The 20,396-nt window shown below is 40.0% G+C and overlaps 1 protein-coding gene across 5 annotated transcripts in view; it reads left to right on the top strand.

The window, feature by feature from the left end:
- ctnnd2b (catenin (cadherin-associated protein), delta 2b) overlaps positions 1–20,396 on the top strand; it is a 135,709-nt gene that overhangs the window by 57,555 nt on the left and 57,758 nt on the right. For 2 of the 5 annotated variants that reach the window (XM_029524300.1, XM_029524301.1), the window contains exons 6-10: positions 347–520; positions 3,526–3,671; positions 5,220–5,464; positions 7,324–7,455; positions 10,548–10,860. In XM_029524300.1, the coding sequence (XP_029380160.1) occupies positions 347–520; positions 3,526–3,671; positions 5,220–5,464; positions 7,324–7,455; positions 10,548–10,860 (1,010 nt within the window). Of the gene's footprint in view, positions 1–346; positions 521–3,525; positions 3,672–5,219; positions 5,465–7,323; positions 7,456–10,547; positions 10,861–13,042; positions 13,100–20,396 lie in introns of all 5 variants that reach the window. The other 3 variants (XM_029524302.1, XM_029524299.1, XM_029524303.1) reach the window with 3 other exon arrangements.

Here is a 20,396-nt window from a genome sequence, read left to right as displayed (position 1 = left end):
CACATGAGAGGGCTTCTTCATTTTTGTCCCCTTTTTTTCCATTTTCTCTTTTTTCTACTTCCCTCCTTCATTTCCATCTTCCTCCACCATCCTGCTTCTTTATTCTTCCTCTCTCTATGTACACCTTCTGTATCCTCTTCCATTCTGTCTTCCCTTAATCCTCTCACTCTTTGTCACTCTTACCATTTTTCTCTGCTGTATTTATCCCCCCTTCTTTCCTTTCTTCTGCGTTCCTCCATTCTTCTCCCCTCATCTTCCTTCATCTACATTTCTTTCTACTTCTCACTTGTTGCCTAAGAACCTCCTTCACTCACTTTCATATCGCTCCGCTCTGCTTCCTCTCAAGGTGACATCCAGCCGTGCAGCTGCCCAGTTAGCGGGGACAGACTCTCCCTCCCAGTCCCAGAGAGACTCCTTTGCCCAGCAGGCCCATGGCAGCGCCTTCCACATGCCCACAGAGGGAGGCTCTGCACCCGCTGGACCATCCATGTATTACTCCTGCGCCACTTTGCCTGCACAGGTACAAATCCCCAAATAGATTACCACAATGTTGTCATGTGTGGGATTCTCACTCCATCCTCTCAGTTGTACACTGTCGGTGTAACTTAACACATCTACAGTATAACTCTGCTGTCCCCAGGTGGAACCAAAGACTTTTACACTTTCAGTTGGTCTTATCCATTCAATGGCATTGGGAAACATTCCACTTTCTGACCCTCTGTAGACTCACAGCGAGCCTCTGAATACATTATGCTTGCTCCTTTGTTGAGAACAGCTGTGCTGTAGCAGTCATGGCTCCCAGATGATCTCTTTCAAGTTCAGCGATCCCCTTGATTTTGCTATAGCACTACAACGAGATTGGCCTGTTTGGTCTGAAAACTCATGTCCATTTATATTCATGCTCCCCTCAGGATGAATCTCAATTACCATGCCCCCATAAATGCTGTCGCCAGACCACAGTTTTAATTTGTCTGACACTTCAAATTAATCAAATTTTATTTGTACTGAAGTATCCACAACATTCACCAACAAGACTGCAGACACTGCAAAGCACATTGAGAGTATCTTTGCTAGATTAAAACTGGCCTATTTGTAATATCCTGTCATTACATAGCGAGTACATTTTCACATATATTGTGATGAAGCATGTTGTATGCTGAATGTTGTCCTGCAGCTATGTTCTTGGTGCAGTGCTAATTTGAGACAGGGACAGTGAAAATGATTGGGCAACGCAATCCTGGTTTTAATTCAACATTGCAGTATTTACAGTTGCTTTAAGAGCACATTAATAGTGAAACATTGCACCGTTATAATAATAATCAGCTCTGGTTGATGCGAGATGCCACTTACCTATTATAGCCTAACCCTTTTAAATCTCACCTACCCTCTGGAGTGCGCTCAAGTAACCCCATGGATACACGTACCCCCATTTGAGGACCACTGGTTTACAACACTGCCACACTAGACCTCAGTGCACGCTTGCAGCCAGGTTACCTTAGCTAAACTAGCCAGTATGAGATGCAGGCAAAAACCAGCACAAAGGCGGACAGGCACGCAGGTTCTAACGGATATTGAGAATAAATAGTCTGAGGACGCAAACAATGAAAATCAACATATGCCGGAGAGTAGATGAGCAGGCAAACGTCAGTAAAAAATGCGTTGCTCTCCCCATGACTTGCTCTGCCAAAGTGGCTCTTGATGCCTGTCTTAGAATCTTGAAATAGAGCCCTGAGTCTGTGAAAACAAAATATATAGCAAGGATTATTTCTTCAAACTCTGTTCTCTGACCTCTTTCAACTTAGTTTTTTTGTTGTTGTTGTCCTTTGTTGAGAAGGAATAAACTATTGATTTTTTTTTTTTTGCCCCAGTCAAACTACAATCAGAGGACATCATTTTCTTGAGTGAATTTGAAGAAAGCTTTCATTTGTTCATTTTCATAACAGAAAACAGCAAAGTTATTTATTTTATAGTGACGCTTCAATGCCATTGCATGCATATTCAATGAGAGAGGTAAACTTGCTAGGAGTTTTTATTTAGGTTTTGTTTCTATCTTAATTTTCATTTCTACATTCAAATATCTTTGCATTAATAAGAAATTAGTCATGGAGGTCAATTACTGCTTTGTTAGGATGAACTGATAAATACAAAGAAGGAGCCTTGATGTGCTTTTCCAAATGTTGAGGACAGTTGTGTAATGTCCTTCTTTAGTGATGACTCTCCCTATGTGTAGTTGGGCTTGCATGCCTGCTGAAGCTGAGCTTCCAGAAGGCTGCAGTTGTCAAATGACTCCTGTTGTGCAGGATTTAGATGTCCTTTAAGAGCCTCCCATCTGTATCATTTCCCTGACTTGCAAAATGGAATAAACTTCAAACTCCTTAGTTTGTTTATGGTTTGAAAAGGACATTCATGTAACACCATTACTGACCTACATCCATGTCCCAGATTACAGAATTTCCTTCCAGGCTTGAAATACAGAAAATCATCAGTTGGCGATTTTCTGTATTTCTGAAAAAACAAAAAACAAAAACACAAACAAAAAAACCCCTCCGGATTCTTGAGTCAAAGGGTCACAGTCCAACAAATGATTCCCGCAAGTTAATGATGGATACAAATGTGTAGATAGAAATTGCTGTGCTTTGTTGGCAGAGTCTTAAGAAAGACTACACAAATTCAAAAATATACAGTATTGCTGTGGTGAACTATTTTACCTGAAGTTATATTTAGGGCAGGTAAAGTGATTTATACAATATTAGAGCTTGGTACCTTAGTGCTCAGGAAGCTAAACTTTGCCATTCTTCACCTAATTTACTGCTTTTATGTAGCATCTGAAGAAAAATCCATCTCCTTCTAACCTTTCTTGGAAGTACAATTTGATTACTGTGTATGATTTTCAACAATGCAGCCACATTACAGCAAACTTGTATAAAATCTCTCTTAGGCGATGATTTACTCATTTGTTACTTCCTCTGCTGCACCAGGATGAATTAATTTATCAGGCTCAAAGCTTAGGATTTTAAGAGTCCCATCTTAATCACGTCTTTAAATTCATTTAAAAAAATTTAGCAGCACTGTTCTGCTGTATGGGAAATTGGCAGCATCCTCTCCTCCACAGGTCTTGAGCAAGTTCATCCAAATTAATGGCGTGTTTAAATTGTACCTTTAGCTCTCTAAATGCAGGACCTTGCAAATATAGTAATAAATATAATAAGTTATTTCCCCGTATTGGCACAAAATGAAAATGTGTGCTGAGAGTGCTGAGGAAACTACATATGGCGGCCCATTGCTCGCAGTTGCGTTTCAAGTTCATTTGGTTCTAAAAGTTTGGAGTCATCCCTTTATATTTGGTCTAATAACTCCAAGCTCTTGAATGCAATGTTATCACAGATAAGAGTCCCTTCTCTCTGGCTTTTCCAGCTCTGGGGGAGTTCTTCTTCTCCCTGAAAATAATGCTATGAATAAGAGGAGAAGATGAACATTTCAACTAAGTGACATTCCTTTTAATGAAGTATAACCCTTCCATTACAGCGAGTCAGCTCCCCTCTGCAGGCAGTGGGATCCCCTACCAAGCTGCAGCGCTTGGGATCAGCCTCCTCTGACATGCCAAGCTATGCCACGCTACAGAGGGTGTCGTCACCCAAACAGTCACCAAGCCGACTTGCCAAGTCCTTCAGGTTGGTTCGATTTCCATCTAATCAACTGATTTCATAAGGGTCATTGTTAGGAGTACATGATGCACAGGATTTTACTGGTCCCAAAGCTCAACAGAATGTATATCCAGGAGGTCGATGCCGTTATTGATTGGTACAATGACTCAACAGTGACTTCACCTGGAACTGAGATTTCTGGCTTTGAAAAACACCTTCTATTCTGTGCTTGGATTGGTGATGTGAGGCTCCCATGCTGATGCTTAGTAAGCCTCATTAGGAAAAAAGAACTTGGAACCCATCCAAGTAAAGCATTACTGCTGGTGTGTTGTATACTGTTCACTTGAGTATATCATGGTTTAACTGCTAAAATCGAGAGCCAGCACATAAGTGTGGTTTCTGGATATATTTCAGTGGATTTAACAATTTAAAAATTCCTTGGTGTTTGATGTTGAGTATGCTTGTCTCAACAGTTGCTAGGTGTTGACTGGGGATAGTTTTCAAAAACAAGTTGGTTTAAACTACACCAATAACAGAATGTTGGTGGGCCAGCCATATAAGCTCATGCTGTGCCGCCAAATGTTGTTCAAACACATAGATTTTTATTTTGAATTCTACATGAGATCCCAAAGGTAAAAAAAAGAAAGGCTAAATTTAGGGGAAATTTCTGTAAAATGTGTCCTGGGATTTAAATATTTCACAGTGTCAAAATTCATTTCGATAAAAAGGTGGCTCAACATGACTTAACATACAGTATATACAGTATACATTTATGAGATAGTTTTCTCATCCACACAGCCAAAGCATAACTTACATCATCTGTCCTTGACTGTGAATATCCACACAGTGTGTGTGTCTTTAGCACAGAAGTTACAACAGCAGGGATTGTGAATACAAATTGACCATATGCCTCGACAGCGATGTGGGAAAAATCGCAGTTTTCTTTCTCTTCATGTGCGAATCCGCTGTCGAGGTCCACATCCATTGTTATACCATATCAGTCCCTTAATTTTTAACATCCTTAAGCGGCAAAATGGAAACAAAAGCAGAGAACTATTGAAAAAAGATGAAAAGGAGTTATTCCTTTTCACTGATAAAGTTCAGAAAATTATCTGTGAAAAAAGATTCAAATCAAAGTGGCAGAGCCAGAGATATCCTGTTGTCAGTCCTTATTATGGACCAAGCTACAGGTATGCGTTTTCACGCATTTTACATCTTTTTATTACATCCTTCCGGACTGGTTGATATTTTTAAAATTTCATGTCTGTAATTTCCTGGACTGGTGACCCGTCCAGGGTGTGCCCCGCCCTGGGCCAAAGTGAGCTGGGATTGGCTCCAGCACTCCCCACGACCCGGAAACGGATAAGCATTAGATGATGAATGAATGAATGAATGAAAGAATGTCTGTAATTTGTAAACCCGAATTATGTCATCAGGGGTGTTTTCTCAGATTTGTTAAAGACGCTCTAAAGTAACACAGGACTACATTAGTACTTTTAAACCCGTTCTGTTATTTAGTCTTAACGAGGAACGACAGTCAGTGAAACCATTTTCTGTCATTTCCTCTGTCCACAGCACCTCATCGCCCATCAACATAGTAGCATCGGGTGCCGCCGGCTCTTCCTCACCCCTCCCAATGGCAGCCTCCCCAGGCGGGAACCACAGCTCATCGCCCATCCACCAGCTCAGCTCAGCCGTGGGAAGCTACGCCACACTATCGCCCACCAAACGCATGCTCCATCACATCGGAGCAGACAGCTACAAGATTTCCCACGAGCTGTACGCCAACGCAACCCTGCAAAGGCCTGGTAGCCTGGCAGGTAGAGGTCAAGACACTTTTATTATTACCTTTTTTACATGTGTGAAGTGCATTCATGTCATACTATAATTACATGACATTTATTTGAGTGAAAAGTATAGATAGTCATCTCCCGTCAAATGATTTAAATTTTGACAACAAGATTAACATCCAATTGCCAAATAATCATAAGACATTAGTTTAATTAATGATGAATCTTATTAATTGTATTATTTCTTGGTGCCATTTACTTTTCTGTGTCATTCAAATTTCTTTTATTTGTGTTTCAGATTGGTAGTTAATTTAAATTTATGGCTGAATATCTCTTAAGCAGATTGAATATGTATGTATATGATAGTTTCCCCATCATGCTGATTGGCATTCAGCCTGAGCAACTGGATACAAACACAAACACATGTTGCCAGATATTTCATTAAATTGGCTCGAGGTTGTACGCAAAAATTATCAGATTGTAGGTGTCCTTGAAAACTTAGGAACAATTCATCAATTTAAAAGCGCAAGAGTTCAGCTTTAATTAGATCCACTTAATAGGCTGATGTGTCTTTTATTTTGTGAAATTAAATTTGCTCCTGTCAAATATGAGAATGTCTACAGCATATATATTGAACAGTTTCATTTTTCTTTTTCAGTACATGTAATGTACAAATGACGATGCGGAAATGCAGTAAATAGATAAACAGAAAAAGAATCACAATTGCACAAAGCAACACAAACGGAAATTTAAGGCAGACACCATAAACAAAGTGCTAATTTTGAGCTATTTTGACAGATCCATTCACAGACTGAATATCTAATAAACGACTGCCATACTTTAAGGAATCTGCAATTAGACTGAATAGAAAATTTCAACAAGTTTCATCAGAGTACCCAAGATTTGGGGCTTACGTGTTTGGACTTTCTTCCAATGTATCATAAATAAATTTAGATGAGTAAACAGGAAGAGTTCTGGTACATTCTGACTGGTTGTTTAGTCGTTTTCTTCAGGGTGAATTACAAAAACATCTTAGATTGGGATCAATAGGTTTTCCAATTTTTTTGAATGTAAAAACACTGAATATGGTGCTCCGCAACCCACAGACCTAGAGGAGCATGTTAATAAAATCAATTATAAGAGCTCATTTTTTGTGGCCATAACATGTTGATCAAAGGCAGGATTCAAGGATTCAAGGAAGCATTATTGTCACACCAATAACACATGCATGCACATGATAGGGATATGAAATTAAGAACGGAGGCCTGGTTAAGCCAAGAACAACTAAGAAAAAGAAAAGAAAAAATCAATACAAATCTGCCTTGGTGATACAAAGTGGTAACATTGTTGATGTCAGTGGTATGTTCATGGGGTATATTTGGAGGAAAATCTGCAATTCCTGATGTCACTATCTGTTACAACCTGCAAACTCAGGTTAAATAGAATAGTTTGATGTGAATACACATTGTCACTTGGATGACTAAACCCTGAAGTGGCTGCTGTGTTTACACCATAATGTCTGATCCAGAGTTGAGCTGCTGGTTAAGTGGCTTATATTATTTTAATGGCGTATGTAACTACAGGAAAAGCAGTCGGATACACTTTGATGATGAATGGATACTCATGCCATTTTAAAGATTAAAGAGAGTAAAGCATGAAAGCATTTTTATAAATGTTATATGAAGTCATTTTAAAGACAATGCTGACTTCAGTGGCCTAAATTTCATTGCTATCTAATTTGTATTCTCTCTGTTTCCACCACTTACTGATTACATTGACATCCCCAGAGAATACATCCACTCAAATATCTATCAATCCAGCCATTCATCTCCCACTAAATTTTGCCTCTGTGAATTGTCTTTTTTTTTTTTTTTTTTTTTTTTTTCCAGGCTCTAGAGGTTCCTACAGCAGCCAGCACAGTCACCTGGGCTCTGAACTCCGGCCTCTGCAGTCCCCTGAACACCACATCGACCCCATCTACGAAGACAGAGTCTACACCAAACCCAACCTTAGAGGACAAGGTAAGCAGTCATGGGGAAATAGGTGGATAATGAAAATAAAGACATGAGACAAAATGTTGTTTGTTTAAGGAGCAATATCTACGAGCCCATAGTCTATAAGACTGAATCCCAGAGGATGCTATTCTGGATGAGAAAAGGATGAGTGGTAAGAAGAGGAAGGAAGAGGTGATCAGTTGGAGGAGTTGTTTGTTGTATTTTTCGTGATGAATAATAAATGTCAACAGTCACCTTGTAAATCAAATATCAGACGCCAATTAGAAATATTTTCAGGTAGCTAGGTTGTCCTATCATCATGAATGGTATTAACAGTGGTGGGATGTTCTCAGATTCTAATTACTTATCGCACCTGCAGAGGTAAAGGTTAATAAATTAATAAAATCTAATATGTTTGTGGGTCAGCATCAATAAGAGGTTACCATGACTTTGGTTTTAGGTGAGTGTGTGATCACATTTGAGATAAATTTTTGTAAATTATTGTAACCCTGGTGATGTCATCAGGGTGTACCGGTACGAGGACTCATCACAAACTGAGGTATGTAGGTTTGAAAGAAATACTTGATACTTTTCTCTTGCCAACAAAAACCCACCGTTGTGAAAGTAAAATTAAATTACTGGGGTTCCCTTTAACAACCAGACAAAACATGGGTCATGCTAGAGCAGCATTTTAACATAATGGAAGTTGTTCTTAAGGACTTTAAACTGATCTTTAAAGCATAATTAAATATTAACCTTGAATAAAGCTTTTGTTTTAGATTTTTATGACAATGGGACATAAAGGAAAGTTATAATAGGGCTAGTCACATGGAGATTCAAAGTTACTCTGTAAATTAGTTCAAGACTAGAAATAGCAGAAGCTCACCCACCGACCCATCTAAATTTAAAAACTCAGTACATCACGGGCAGACGTCATATGATACCCCAAATAAAGCAAAAGTTCAGAGAAAGACTTCACAGAACAGAGAGCCAGAGCAGCTCCCACTTAGAAACTGAGTGATTTTAAAGTGGTGTTACATTAAAGGCTGCTGTTCATGAGAGACTTCCTTTTACCATCTGATCATGTAGCGTTATTTACCAGATCAGGTAGGCAAATCCAATTGGGGTCTCAATGGCAATTTGTCTCTCAGTCACAGTCTGTTAACTAATTAGTTTCAAGGCTGAAAATTAATCTCAATTAATCCCATGGGCGTTAGTTTGCAAAGCAAATCAACCGTGTCGTAAAATGTTTTCTACATGTGCCGCCGGTTTGGTCGCCTGAACGTTTAGTGTTGCTGCAGTGAGAAAATATACAACAAGGGGAAAATGAATGGGAATCTTTAAAAAGAGACATTCACCATTATAACTAAAACCATAAAAAGGTCAGAGGTCATTATTGTCCTGATGGCTTGCTGCATACACTGATAGGACACTTTGAGGAAAAAAAAACAAAAAACATATGTATTCATCTTCAGCTTGTAGTCTGTGAATGTCAGTCATGACTCACAACTCAAGATGCAAAAAAAAAAAAAAAAAACCTGCGTTTTAAGTAAGAAACTACACAGTAGCTCAAATCTGCCTTTCACCTTGTTCCCCCTGTGCAACACAAAGAGGCTGTTCAAGCCTGGCTATATTTCAAGGTCAGTTCAAACAGTTCCAAGATGAAGAACAGAGTTGGAAACAAGCGGGCAACACTTCACGCCCGACTTCACATCACAGGTGAATTACCTAAGGCCTGGACATGGTACCCGCAGTTATCTAGTTACCCACTTCACCTGCCACACAGCGAGAGGGTGTAACTGCTCAGTCATTTTCTATACTGACTTCCTGTCTCTGTGTGTGATTGACAAAGCAGGTTATGAAGGTTCTCTGGTCTTCTGAGATTTTACAAGGAGGATGGAGTACACCTTCATAACCCATAACCTCCAGGATCACCATGTGGCAACTAGTCTATATATATATATTCTACCGCTTTTCCGTTTCCATCATTTATATATATATATATATATATATATATATATATATACACACACACACACACACACACAAGGAGGGGAAATATAAAGGAAAATATAATCTAAGTCTACTGGTCTTGAAAGAGTAGTTTGTCATTTAGGTTGCATTGGTTTCTGAGCTTGAAGATCAATACCACTCAGCAGAAGGAAATTAGTTTAGGTCAGCAAGAAGACTGGGAGTAATGGTGGGGGGGGGGGGGGGGGGGTGGGGGGTTAAGTAAGCTGAGCCACACCCCAGAAGAAAAGGGCCAGGCAGTGGGGAAATTTTGAATAATGAATAACCACTCTGAAATTTTAGAAAGTAATTATCTTTAGTGTCACTTTTATTATTTCATGCCAGCCATTTGTTCAAGGAGGCAACAGGAAGAAAACATGCCCCAATGGGCCCAAATACATGAAAATCCTGAAAATCATTTTTCAGTTTGGAAATATATATTTTTTTCTTTTATAACAGCCACATCCCGGGCACAGTGACTTCCTGGGGTTTCTTGCGGTAGAGCACAGCAGTTTCAGCTTCAGCGCCACGTTTACGAGAGAGGCGTCAGAAACTTAAAAATGTTCACTTGTAACTTGTCACAAATAAAAACCTAAGAAAGTAGATTTTATATATTTTTTTACAGCATTAGCAGTACATATACAATGGGATGAATGGGAGAGGGCCTGCAGTACATTTTTGCCCGAGGGGTCCCTAGAGTCCTGAGGTGGGTGACATTTACGTAACTGTTATCTTAAAAGGGCTTACAGGTGCCTTCACACGAGAATTTTCATTCTTCTGATGGTGTAGGTGTGTTTTATCTGACTACTTCAGTCTGTCTGTGATTTTGCATCCAAATGAAAATTTCACACTCATTTGGAACTGACTCCATCTGTTGAGTCATAAGTTGCTTTAGTTTTTCACATTTATTTACTTTTTTCCATTTTATTCCTTCTTTCTTTATTTTGTGACGTTTTGTTCCATTGGTGCCTCATTGTTGTTGCTTTTTACTCACTGTGTTTATGTGTGTGTGTGTGTTTGTGTGTATGTGTGTATACGTGCATCCTTGTGTTTGGCTCTGATTTCCTTGTCCTTGACTCCTGGCCACTCCTTGGCTTCATCAAACCCAGTGGTGAACCAGTTGTACCAAGAGGTCCTCAACTATCTGCTATCTCCCTACGTTCCTCTTCCTGCTTTAGCCCCGCCTTCCCCCGGTGTCGACCCAATCCCCTTGCAGCGAACGGGAAGCCAGAGTGCGACCGGCACCTTTCAGAGAGGCAGCTTCGCAACAGGAGGCGGGGCAGCCGACTACGCCAACCCATATCGTACTCTGCAGTTCTGTCCGTCCACGGAGTCGCCTTACAGCAAGTCAGGCCCCGCCCTCCCTCCCGAGGCTGCCCTGGGCCGTTCTCCATCAGTGGATAGCATCCAGAAGGACCCAAGGTGAGGAAAAACAAAATGAATTTACTGGCTTGTTGATGAAGCCCTTTGTTCTGCTCCCTTTCCACTTTCACTGAACTTACTGACGGCCAGATTCACCAAATTAAAGATATATCAATATCAATAACCTGGAGACCAATAAGCTGTGAAAAAGAGTTAAACTGCAATCCAAGAAAGAAAGAGTGTCCACGCTGGAGGTATGACGTTGTGACACCAGTTTGTGAGACCTGAAGAGATAATTGACTGTCAGGATTTGACCAGTCAGGCAGCAAAAGGCTGGATGAATCTGGGCTTTAGTATGAGGCACACATCATGCCACATCTTTCACTGTCTTCTCTAGTTTGCCTGGTGCTGGGGCTTGTTCACATTGCCGTATTAATGCCTGCACACACCTCTAGGTCCAATGGTGGTGTTCGGAGCCTCTCTGTCAGTGGAAATCAGTCACATTCTTTGCAGCAGGAAGACACAGTAAATGTGGAGTCTGCATGAAGTTTAAACCCAGGGAGCGCCGAGTGTGAGTGTGTGAGAAAGAGGCAGTGATAGACACAAAGAGTAAAACAGAGCCACATTCAGAGGCAGCATAATTGTTGTTTTTTTGTTTGTTTTTTTTTGTTGTTGTTGTTAGTCTTTTGTCCTATTTAAATCAAGCTTGAAATACTATTCCAGCTGTGTCTCGCATTTCTCTTTGTTAGCCTCTTCTATCTGACTAATAACTCCACAGACTGGCTGTCAAGCACAGAAGCAGCCTATTTAAAGCTGATGTGTCTCTCTTTGTGAGACTTCAGCTTAGGTGAAGGCTGGACATATATATTGATATATCACATAGTTTCTCTCTTATTTAATATTGTATCAAGAAAGTCACGTTCTGCTGAACCATTAAAAGTCTGTCGTTAGCGTAGGTGGCTCTGGTTGTTGTCATTGCTCTTTCCTACACCCATCGTGTTTATTTTTCTGTGCATATTGCACTCACATTGTCTTTTCGTTCATACTTGAGCTCTGGCATCATTGTTGTGTAGCTTCCAGCATCCACACATCTGCACTGCTACATCTACAGGACTGACTGGAGATGCATGGCATTTTGCTTCGCATTCACAACATGCACAGTCGGTGCCACATGAATCGTCCACATTGCGTTAAAGGGAGGGTCACCCCCAGTGTCAAAGCTAAACAGGAACCTCCTGTTTCTGCAGATGTCTGGTGTTACTGCTGACAAGCTCACCGTGCTGCTGCCGCTGCTGTCCCACGGCACAAAGAGGGAATGTTTGGACAAATTATGACATTTTTCTCGCATTTGCAAATCTCGTAAAAGACCAAAACAAAAAATGGGTTAGTCCACCTCAATATGTTTCGGTTTGCCTCCTGTGTCTGTTTGTCTGTGTCTCAGTCCTAGCCTCAATATTTTCTAGGGAAGACGCTCAGAAATATTTTTTTTTTTCATTTATGTTTTAATTAAGTCATGAATTTCTCAAACCAGCTAGGCATTATAGTTTCAGCAAAAATAAGTGGAATTCACGGCTGCCGGTCAATACACATTTGGGGTTCCTTTGTATATTAACAGCACTGAGGCAGTGCACATGTGAGGAGCATGCCACCCATTGGCCTAGTGATGGAGTGTTTAGTTGTTGCTTGACAATAATTGAGAGAGGATATATGTTTTGACTACAGAGAGGATATACAGGAAATACTTAGAGCAATTCATTAATTAGTTAATTTGGGGGGAAAAAGGTTGTTTTATATTATTCTATTATTTTCCTGTTTTAATCTGACCTAAATAAAATGCGCTGAGCAGCTTAGCTTATCAATTATTCACTATTAACCTTCTCTGATCCAAGAACATATTTTCACACGACTTACTGCAGAAGCCAATCCTTGGCAATGTTTTTTTGCAATCAGATGTTCCGTGCAGCAACAATTAGGCAGCTTGTTGTCTGAAAAGGACAAGGCAAGACCCTCTCTTTACTTCACATACCCACCATCACCCCACCACCTCCTCCAAGTGCATGTCCTTCACCCTGCCCACCTCCTCCACCACTGCCTGATAATAAGCTGTTGAGAGAGAAAGACCAGTCTAGCGGCTAGATTTTGATTTCTACTTACTAATTATCATTGGTTATTGAATAATTTTTTGCCAGACAGCCAACATATACCTCTCTCTTGTTTCTCTCTGCCTGTCCCCCCTCGATAGGTACGACCCAGAATTCCTTGTGTGGAATCAAAATCAAGCCGAGCAAAGAATGACAAAGTAATGCAACTATTTATTTATACATATATACATTCTGTCTATCTTACCTTTGTCTCATTCACTGAATTTCTCCATCTTCTTGATATGACACCTACAGATGCCATTTTTAATGTTAATGGCAGCATGAGGACATTTCACACTTGTATTGTCACCCATTTATGCTGTAATAAACAGGAATCACCTTTATTTTAGTGTTATGGATTCTTAATTCGATACTAAGTAAGAGTACAGGCTTTAAAAAATTACATTTAACTGCAACATTGTATAATACTGACATCCTCTGTGACCCTAAAACACTCATATATACATTTTTCAGTAATGAATGACTAAATTATTCTTTTAAAATTTAAAATATGGCTTACCAGAGCCTCTGCATTTTAAGACTGTAAATATTCCTCATTCTCTACTTGGGCTTTCCATCTTACCATTCATCACGCCATCCATAAATTTGCTTGTTGAGTTATTTGGTCACTCATTTGTGTCCATTGTCTGTCCTGGTGATTTTTGGACGTGCTTTGTAAGTGTTCTATTCATATGGCTTGCTCAGTGTAAATTTTGATTTTTTAATTAGTTGCAGTGATTTGTTTGGTCAACAAAAAAACCTAAGCAAGTACACCCACATCATTAAGATATCATTATAGTGCCTTACTGTTACTGTACATACTGTGCCTCTCTTGATAATGTCATATTAATGTTAGCTAAGTTCTGTGGTTTCACAGTTTATTTTTTCTTGTCACATTTTTAACAGGATGCAAACAATTACTTTGGTTCTTCTAAGCATCCTCTAAGAGCCAACAGCGCTGACTCAGACATAGCATGAGCTAAATTTGCTGGCCAAAACATAGCATAACATAACATCCAAATTACCTATTTACGTCTTTGCACTTAATATTTTAGGTCATAAGTGTGTTCACACTGTGAGATGTGGAGTGGAATGATGGACGCGCGGTGGCATAGTGGTTAGCACTGTTGCCCCACAATAAGAAGGTTATGGGTTCAGTTCGTGGCCTGAACTGAACTGTGTGGAGTTTGTATGTTCTCCCCGTGTCTGTGTGGGTTTCCTCCGGGTGCTCTGGTTTCCTCCCACCGTCCAAAGACATCATGTTTGGGTTAACTCGTGACTCTAAATTGTCTGTAGGTCTGAGTGTGAGTGGTTGTTGGTCTGTTGTCTGTCTGTGTGTTGGCCCTGTGATGGACTGGTGACCTGTCCTGGGTGTACCCTGCATCCAGAAGGACCCAAGGTGAGGAAATACCAAAAGAATTTACTGGCTTGTTGATGAAGCCCTTTGTTCTGCTCCCTTTCCACTTCCACTGGGCCAGATTCACCAACTGAAAGATATATGAAGATCAATAACCTGGAGAACAATAAAAGTTCTAGTAACTAATTTGTTTCCGATATAGACCAGTTCTGTTTAACTCCCACCATGTCTTCCACAAGCTGTAATAAAGGCGGAAATACGTCACATCGACATATGGCTGACGTAACAGACATGCAAAGTTAAGAGCATTTCTACCCAAACTTCTGAATAAGTGTTTACATGCATGCCACCTAGATCAACAATTGGCATAACCCACCCAGCTTGATGAGAACATTTGCTGATGTTATGGAGCTAGATTTAGCATTGGTATTAGCTGAAGTTTACTAGCTAGTGTAGAAGAAAACATGTTTTCTTGTGTTTCACCTCAAACTTTCTTCAGACACTTGCGGCTGTCTCTAGTGGTGAAAAGACACTCAGGTGTTAAGTCTTGTCTGTATCACATAGTTTTTTCCACTGAAGCGAGATTGCTTCCCCCCATCTATCATTACAGTGTGAATGTGTCTGAATGTCACAGAGGGGCTGTGGTGTTTAGGGAAACCACATCCAGCAGCAGAGAAACTGCCCTTTAAACGGACATTGCAATCGAGTTTATCATAGTTTTGTGTTAAAAATAAAAGCTGGTCAATTTATTTTTTTTTTATATATAATCATTAATTTCTCGTTGAAGACTTGATTAATTACATCCACAATGGGAAGAAAAAGTAAACAGAAAAGTGAGATATTTACCACTTAAAAATGCTGGTTCCCTCGTAATATTTTTTGTTTATATGTCAAAGTGTTAGACAAAACCTGTCAGCTAATTCTTCAAACCACACTCTGGCAAATGGAGAAACGATACTGTGGAAACGGCCTCTTGTGTATTTCAGTTCTCCTCTTCCTTCAGGCTGCCGGTACTTTCTGGAAATGTTCCTGGAGGCGCAAAGAAAGATTTGTGCTAGACAGGATCTGACCCAAACATAAAAAGTGCCTGATTTTATTTCGTGCTTATAAGCACAGTATGAATTTCTGATCCATATTCGGTGTGAGCGCTCACCTTTGTGTGTATGTGTGTGTTTGTGTTTAGATGTTTCTCAGCTATGCCTGACATCTCCTCACCTTTCGTTCATCTCTTCCAACCTTAGTTGGCCAGACAGTCAGCCATACCATCACACCCATCTGGATGACATGCACGCACGCACGCACACACACACACACACACACACACACACACACACACACACACACACACACACCACTTTTTACTTTTCACATTTTCGTTCTGCCTCACCTTTTCTTTCACTTTCTGTCCTCTATACCTCCCTTTCCCATCCAATCCTTTGTCACTCTAATCTCCTCCCACACTGGGGTCAAGGTGGGCTCACCACATCGCACACCCACACTTAATGCAAGATATTACTGGCTTTAAGTTGATTCTTATGACTATTGTAGTCATGAGAATGAAAATGCGAGATTGAATGACCTGTTCGTGGACTTGATACATTTCTCTGCGATTTCAATAGTTTGACTCATTTAAACAGTGACTGATCAAACCCCGATGCCAATTAATGAATACAAAACACTCGATAAAGTGGAATCTTGTATTGCGTATAAACCAGCGCATGTAAAGAATTATGTATACTATTCCTTCACATGCTTAAGAACCTAAGTTGGTTGTTTCGTGCTCCAGACAGAGTTAAGAGAAGCTCAAAGAAGTCTTCATCAAGATGTGACAGAAAAAACATGAGCTGCAATTCAATCTGTCAAGGTCCACTTTTCCATCATTTTCCATATAGAAAGTATCGATAAATAAAAACCTAATGCACAAATCAAAATTTGTGCAAATTATAATGGCTTAATGTGGCATAATTAAAATTGCATAACCCACCAGAGCAAAGCATAATAAGCTGCGCGGCCCACAAAGAACTTGCAAATGAAAAGATAACCAGGATTCACTTGTTAAAGCACTGAGCAAGTGCACACAAATATGTTTTATGACATGAGGTTTAAATATGACTTGACGAGGCCACACATTTAGAACTGAAAATACAAGTTCTCACTGACAATCTACCTGTAATGTATTCCATTTTATATTCTTAAGATAATTGTAATGATTGACGGACTGACTAAAATTTACTGGTGAAAAACGATCAATAAAATTTTACTGTGACATGCCAAAAAGTCCCAGTCAAGTTAAAAGTTGATTCAAAGTGAAGTTGATCCACTTTACCGGGTTTCTGTTAAATTAGAATGAAAACAAAACGAGTTCATTCATTTCATGTTGATGTTCTATTAGTTTTCATTCCATTAACATAAATAACACCACAAAAAACAGTAATTGAGAACAACTTTAGATATTAAGTTAGTGCTTACTTTACTTGACAAACAACATTTTGTCAATGTTACCTAGCTATAATTAGACATCAAGACAACGTTAGGTTTTTAACGTAAACCCAATTTTCAAATCCATATCATAATCCAATTACTGTCAAATGTTGGGATACAACGTTGTTCCAACGTCACACTAACTTCAGGTGTTTGCTATCGCTGGCAATATTCTGAGTTTTTGTGAATAATTTAAATACAGTTTGACTTACCTGACTGTTTTGTTTTGCTTTATATATGTTTTAACATGCGCCTTATAACCCAATGCACCTTATGTATGAAAATAGACCCGTTCATTGATATTGCGCCTTATGGTCCGAAAAATACGGGAGCCATTAGTACAAAATCACACACATCCTTTGAAGTATTTAAATAACTCCACAAAAGCGCCAACATGAAATGGAGGAAAGAGGAAGTAGAAAAGCTCAGATTAGATCAAAAGAAGTTTAAAACCATTTTTGGGCAAAGATTCTGTTGTTTTGGACAATAACAGCACAGTTTTGAGCACTGAGCAACAGCGGTATGAACTTTGTGGTAGAAATAAAATCCCTAATCTGATGGGTCATCATGTGATACTTAAGAGGAAGCAGTAATCTGTTTGTCTCTTTATTTTTGTTTAAAATATTGTATCTTTTTAACCAATAGAATAAAACATGAATATGAGACTGTATAGAAGAGCTCAATATTTCAGTAATTTCTGTCTTTTTCAGATAAAATCTTTCAAATAGGAATCACTTCATACTTACTGTGGCAGTTCGAATCAGTAATTCTATTGCTGACTCATCAACTCTCATCTCTCATTGCACAAATAATGTTCCAAGATAAATTAACACTTTTGCATTACCAGAAGGAATTTAATGGATGTGATGTTGACATTGGTTTGACTCAGGGATTCCTGGCGCTGCCCAGGACTTAGATTGGAGTGTATGACAATACAGAACAAAATGCTGTATACAGTGCATATGTAATGCATAGGCTGGTGATGTCTGCTTATTTGTTTGATATTGCGTATTCATGGATGTTTGTCATGGTGATATATAGTCATAACCCTGAATCCTGCTGGAAGGTGAATTTCACTTTATTGAGCAATATTTAACGTGCAGTTTATGTCACAGGTTTAGATCGAGTTGAACGGCAGAATTTGCAGTGAACAGAGGAAACAGTAACACTTTTAAAAATCACACTCGAATCCTACGTTGGGTTGAATAATATCTAGGTCTCAACATTCCAGGCAAGTGTTAGAGACATGTTGGAGATGTAACCAGTGATGAGGAACAGACCTTTAACCCCCAGAGCTCAACTTCCCAAAGAGGGGATTGACCTAAAGGCCTGGCTTCAGATCAATATTCCTGCAGCCCAGACTACTCTGGTAGAAGAGCAGGCTGAAGTCAGACTGAGGATCCTTGGTCTAGAAAAGACAAACCAGGTCTGAATCAGATCATGGATAAAAGGGACAAAAGACATCAGAGCTAGAGGAAAGACAACGGAACCTCTTCCAAGAGATCAACCATCTTATCGGCAAGAGTGAGAAGAGAAATGCCTTCATCAACACCAGGCTACTGCCCTTGATCAAAATGAAACAGGAGGCTGGTGGAATAATCCAAGAGCTGAAACACTGAAGAACCACAAGGCTGAGGCATGTCTCATCAAGAAGAGTGAGGAAACCTCCAAAGCCTAGCTCACACTGACCATGGCCAAATACAGCCTCACACTATCACGTCAGAATTTGCTGAGCACATGCGAGGAACCGCCCAGCTGAAGACAGCGGCGATCATGGCACAAGGAGAGCTCAATGAGGTTAGACAACTGCAGAAGTTCACCTTCATGGAGTCCTTCAACAACATCCAGCTGGCTGTGGAAGAGAATGAGGGCTGGAGGGATAGATGCATGAATGAGCTGACCGATTCCCGAACCTGGAGAAACAGATGGATTGGCAGAAAAGACAAAAGAAATCTTCATGGACATGGCTCCTGAGGTGGCCGGCCCATCCCTCTGTCCTCCCATAGTGACCTCTACCGCTCTGCCAAACATCTATTTTCTCCATCCTCTTTACACCACCAAACAACGTCACCCTCTGCTCCCCACCCTTCATCTCTCCTTCCCTCCTGCAAACGTTTGGTCTGATCATAATCAATCCAATCTCACAGGCTTTTGTTTTGATAAGGAAAATGTCAGTCACTCAGTGAAATAGTCTTTTTATTTAATATGGTGAAATCAATGAATGTGCTTCAGCTTTAAGGATCATCAGCATGGGAATCAGTAGCGGCATTAAATCAGAGTTTCAGTTAGTTGGTTAATTACCATAGAAGTGATATTACGGTGTTTTCCCTCTGCACTAACACCTTTATTATGAGTTCTAAAGAATGTTCACAAAACTTCAGCCAGGTAGCAGAAAGGTGAAAATGTCCCGGTTTTCAGCACAGGAAAATCACGAGTCAGCACAGGCCCTGAATTTAAGGGAGGGGGAGGGAGGTTTGTAAAACGCTATTTTGACTCAGTAGAGAAATACTGAATTACTTTTGCTGGATCAGAGTTTGCACAATAAGAACGTTTAATGAGGCTGTCTCCAGTCTCATATGACACTATATAACAGTCCATAGACAATTGTGAAGTATCCCATCTGAAGCGCATGCTGTTCAGCGAAGAACAGATGACGGTTATGGGTCTGGAGACAAGTCGAGAGCGAGAGAGACAGAGACAAATGAGAGCTGATAAAGAAAACACAGTGAGCTAAAGCTACCACATCATCAAGAGGACAATTACATGGACTGTTGAGTGTAACCAGTGTTCCCCACCATTAATCCGTTATTGTGCTAATTACTGTATCCATCAGTTGAGCATATTGTAAACAGATCCGTGGTATTCTGTTGCTGCAGGTCCGAAGTTTGTGATCTGAACTAACAGATGTGATGCTGGGGTCTGCTCTATTGTATTTGGTTCTAATTCTAGCTCGTTACATATGCCATTTAATGTTTGCTGTTAATCAGCCACCTAAAGTTCTTGGATGTCATGGCTGGAAAACAAGTGATCTCCCTTTGTCTTCTTTGTTTTTAATTTCCCTTTACTCTTCTATCAGTTTCCTCCTCAGGTTTGCCCGGCCTGTCTGTCTCTGCCTCTGTCTGTCATTTGGGGAATGACTCATCAGACATATCTCAATTTCTTCCCTGAAATTCCTGCAGTGGCAAGAACACGCACACACATACGGAGAATAATATACCAGACGCGAATCATATAGTTCACTCTCTGGTTTCAAAACGCTCTATTCCACTAAAAACCCTGACTCACAAGAAATCCATTCAGCCTGATATGGCAGTGAGCATTATCTGCCTGCAGCCCTCACATTATAGTACCTCGCCCCAATTTCTGAATACATAATTCACGGAGAGTTTATTTATTTACCAATTTTAATTGTTGGTTTGCCTTCAGGCTGGCATCTGATATTGTGGTGTAAATGTTTTGGCGGTGGGTGACATCATTGCACATGGAAATACACATGGACTTGCACTTGCGCACACGCAAAGACAAGTGGTGATGTGAGATAGCCCACCTGGTTGGCTGGAAACAAAGAGTGGATTGACACTTTGTCAGTACTTTGTTCCAGTCCATTGAGTTGCAAA

This window comes from Echeneis naucrates, chromosome 17 (genome assembly GCF_900963305.1).
Source record: "Echeneis naucrates chromosome 17, fEcheNa1.1, whole genome shotgun sequence".
Lineage (NCBI taxonomy): Eukaryota > Metazoa > Chordata > Actinopteri > Carangiformes > Echeneidae > Echeneis > Echeneis naucrates.
This window is presented reverse-complemented; position numbering and strand designations above follow the sequence as displayed.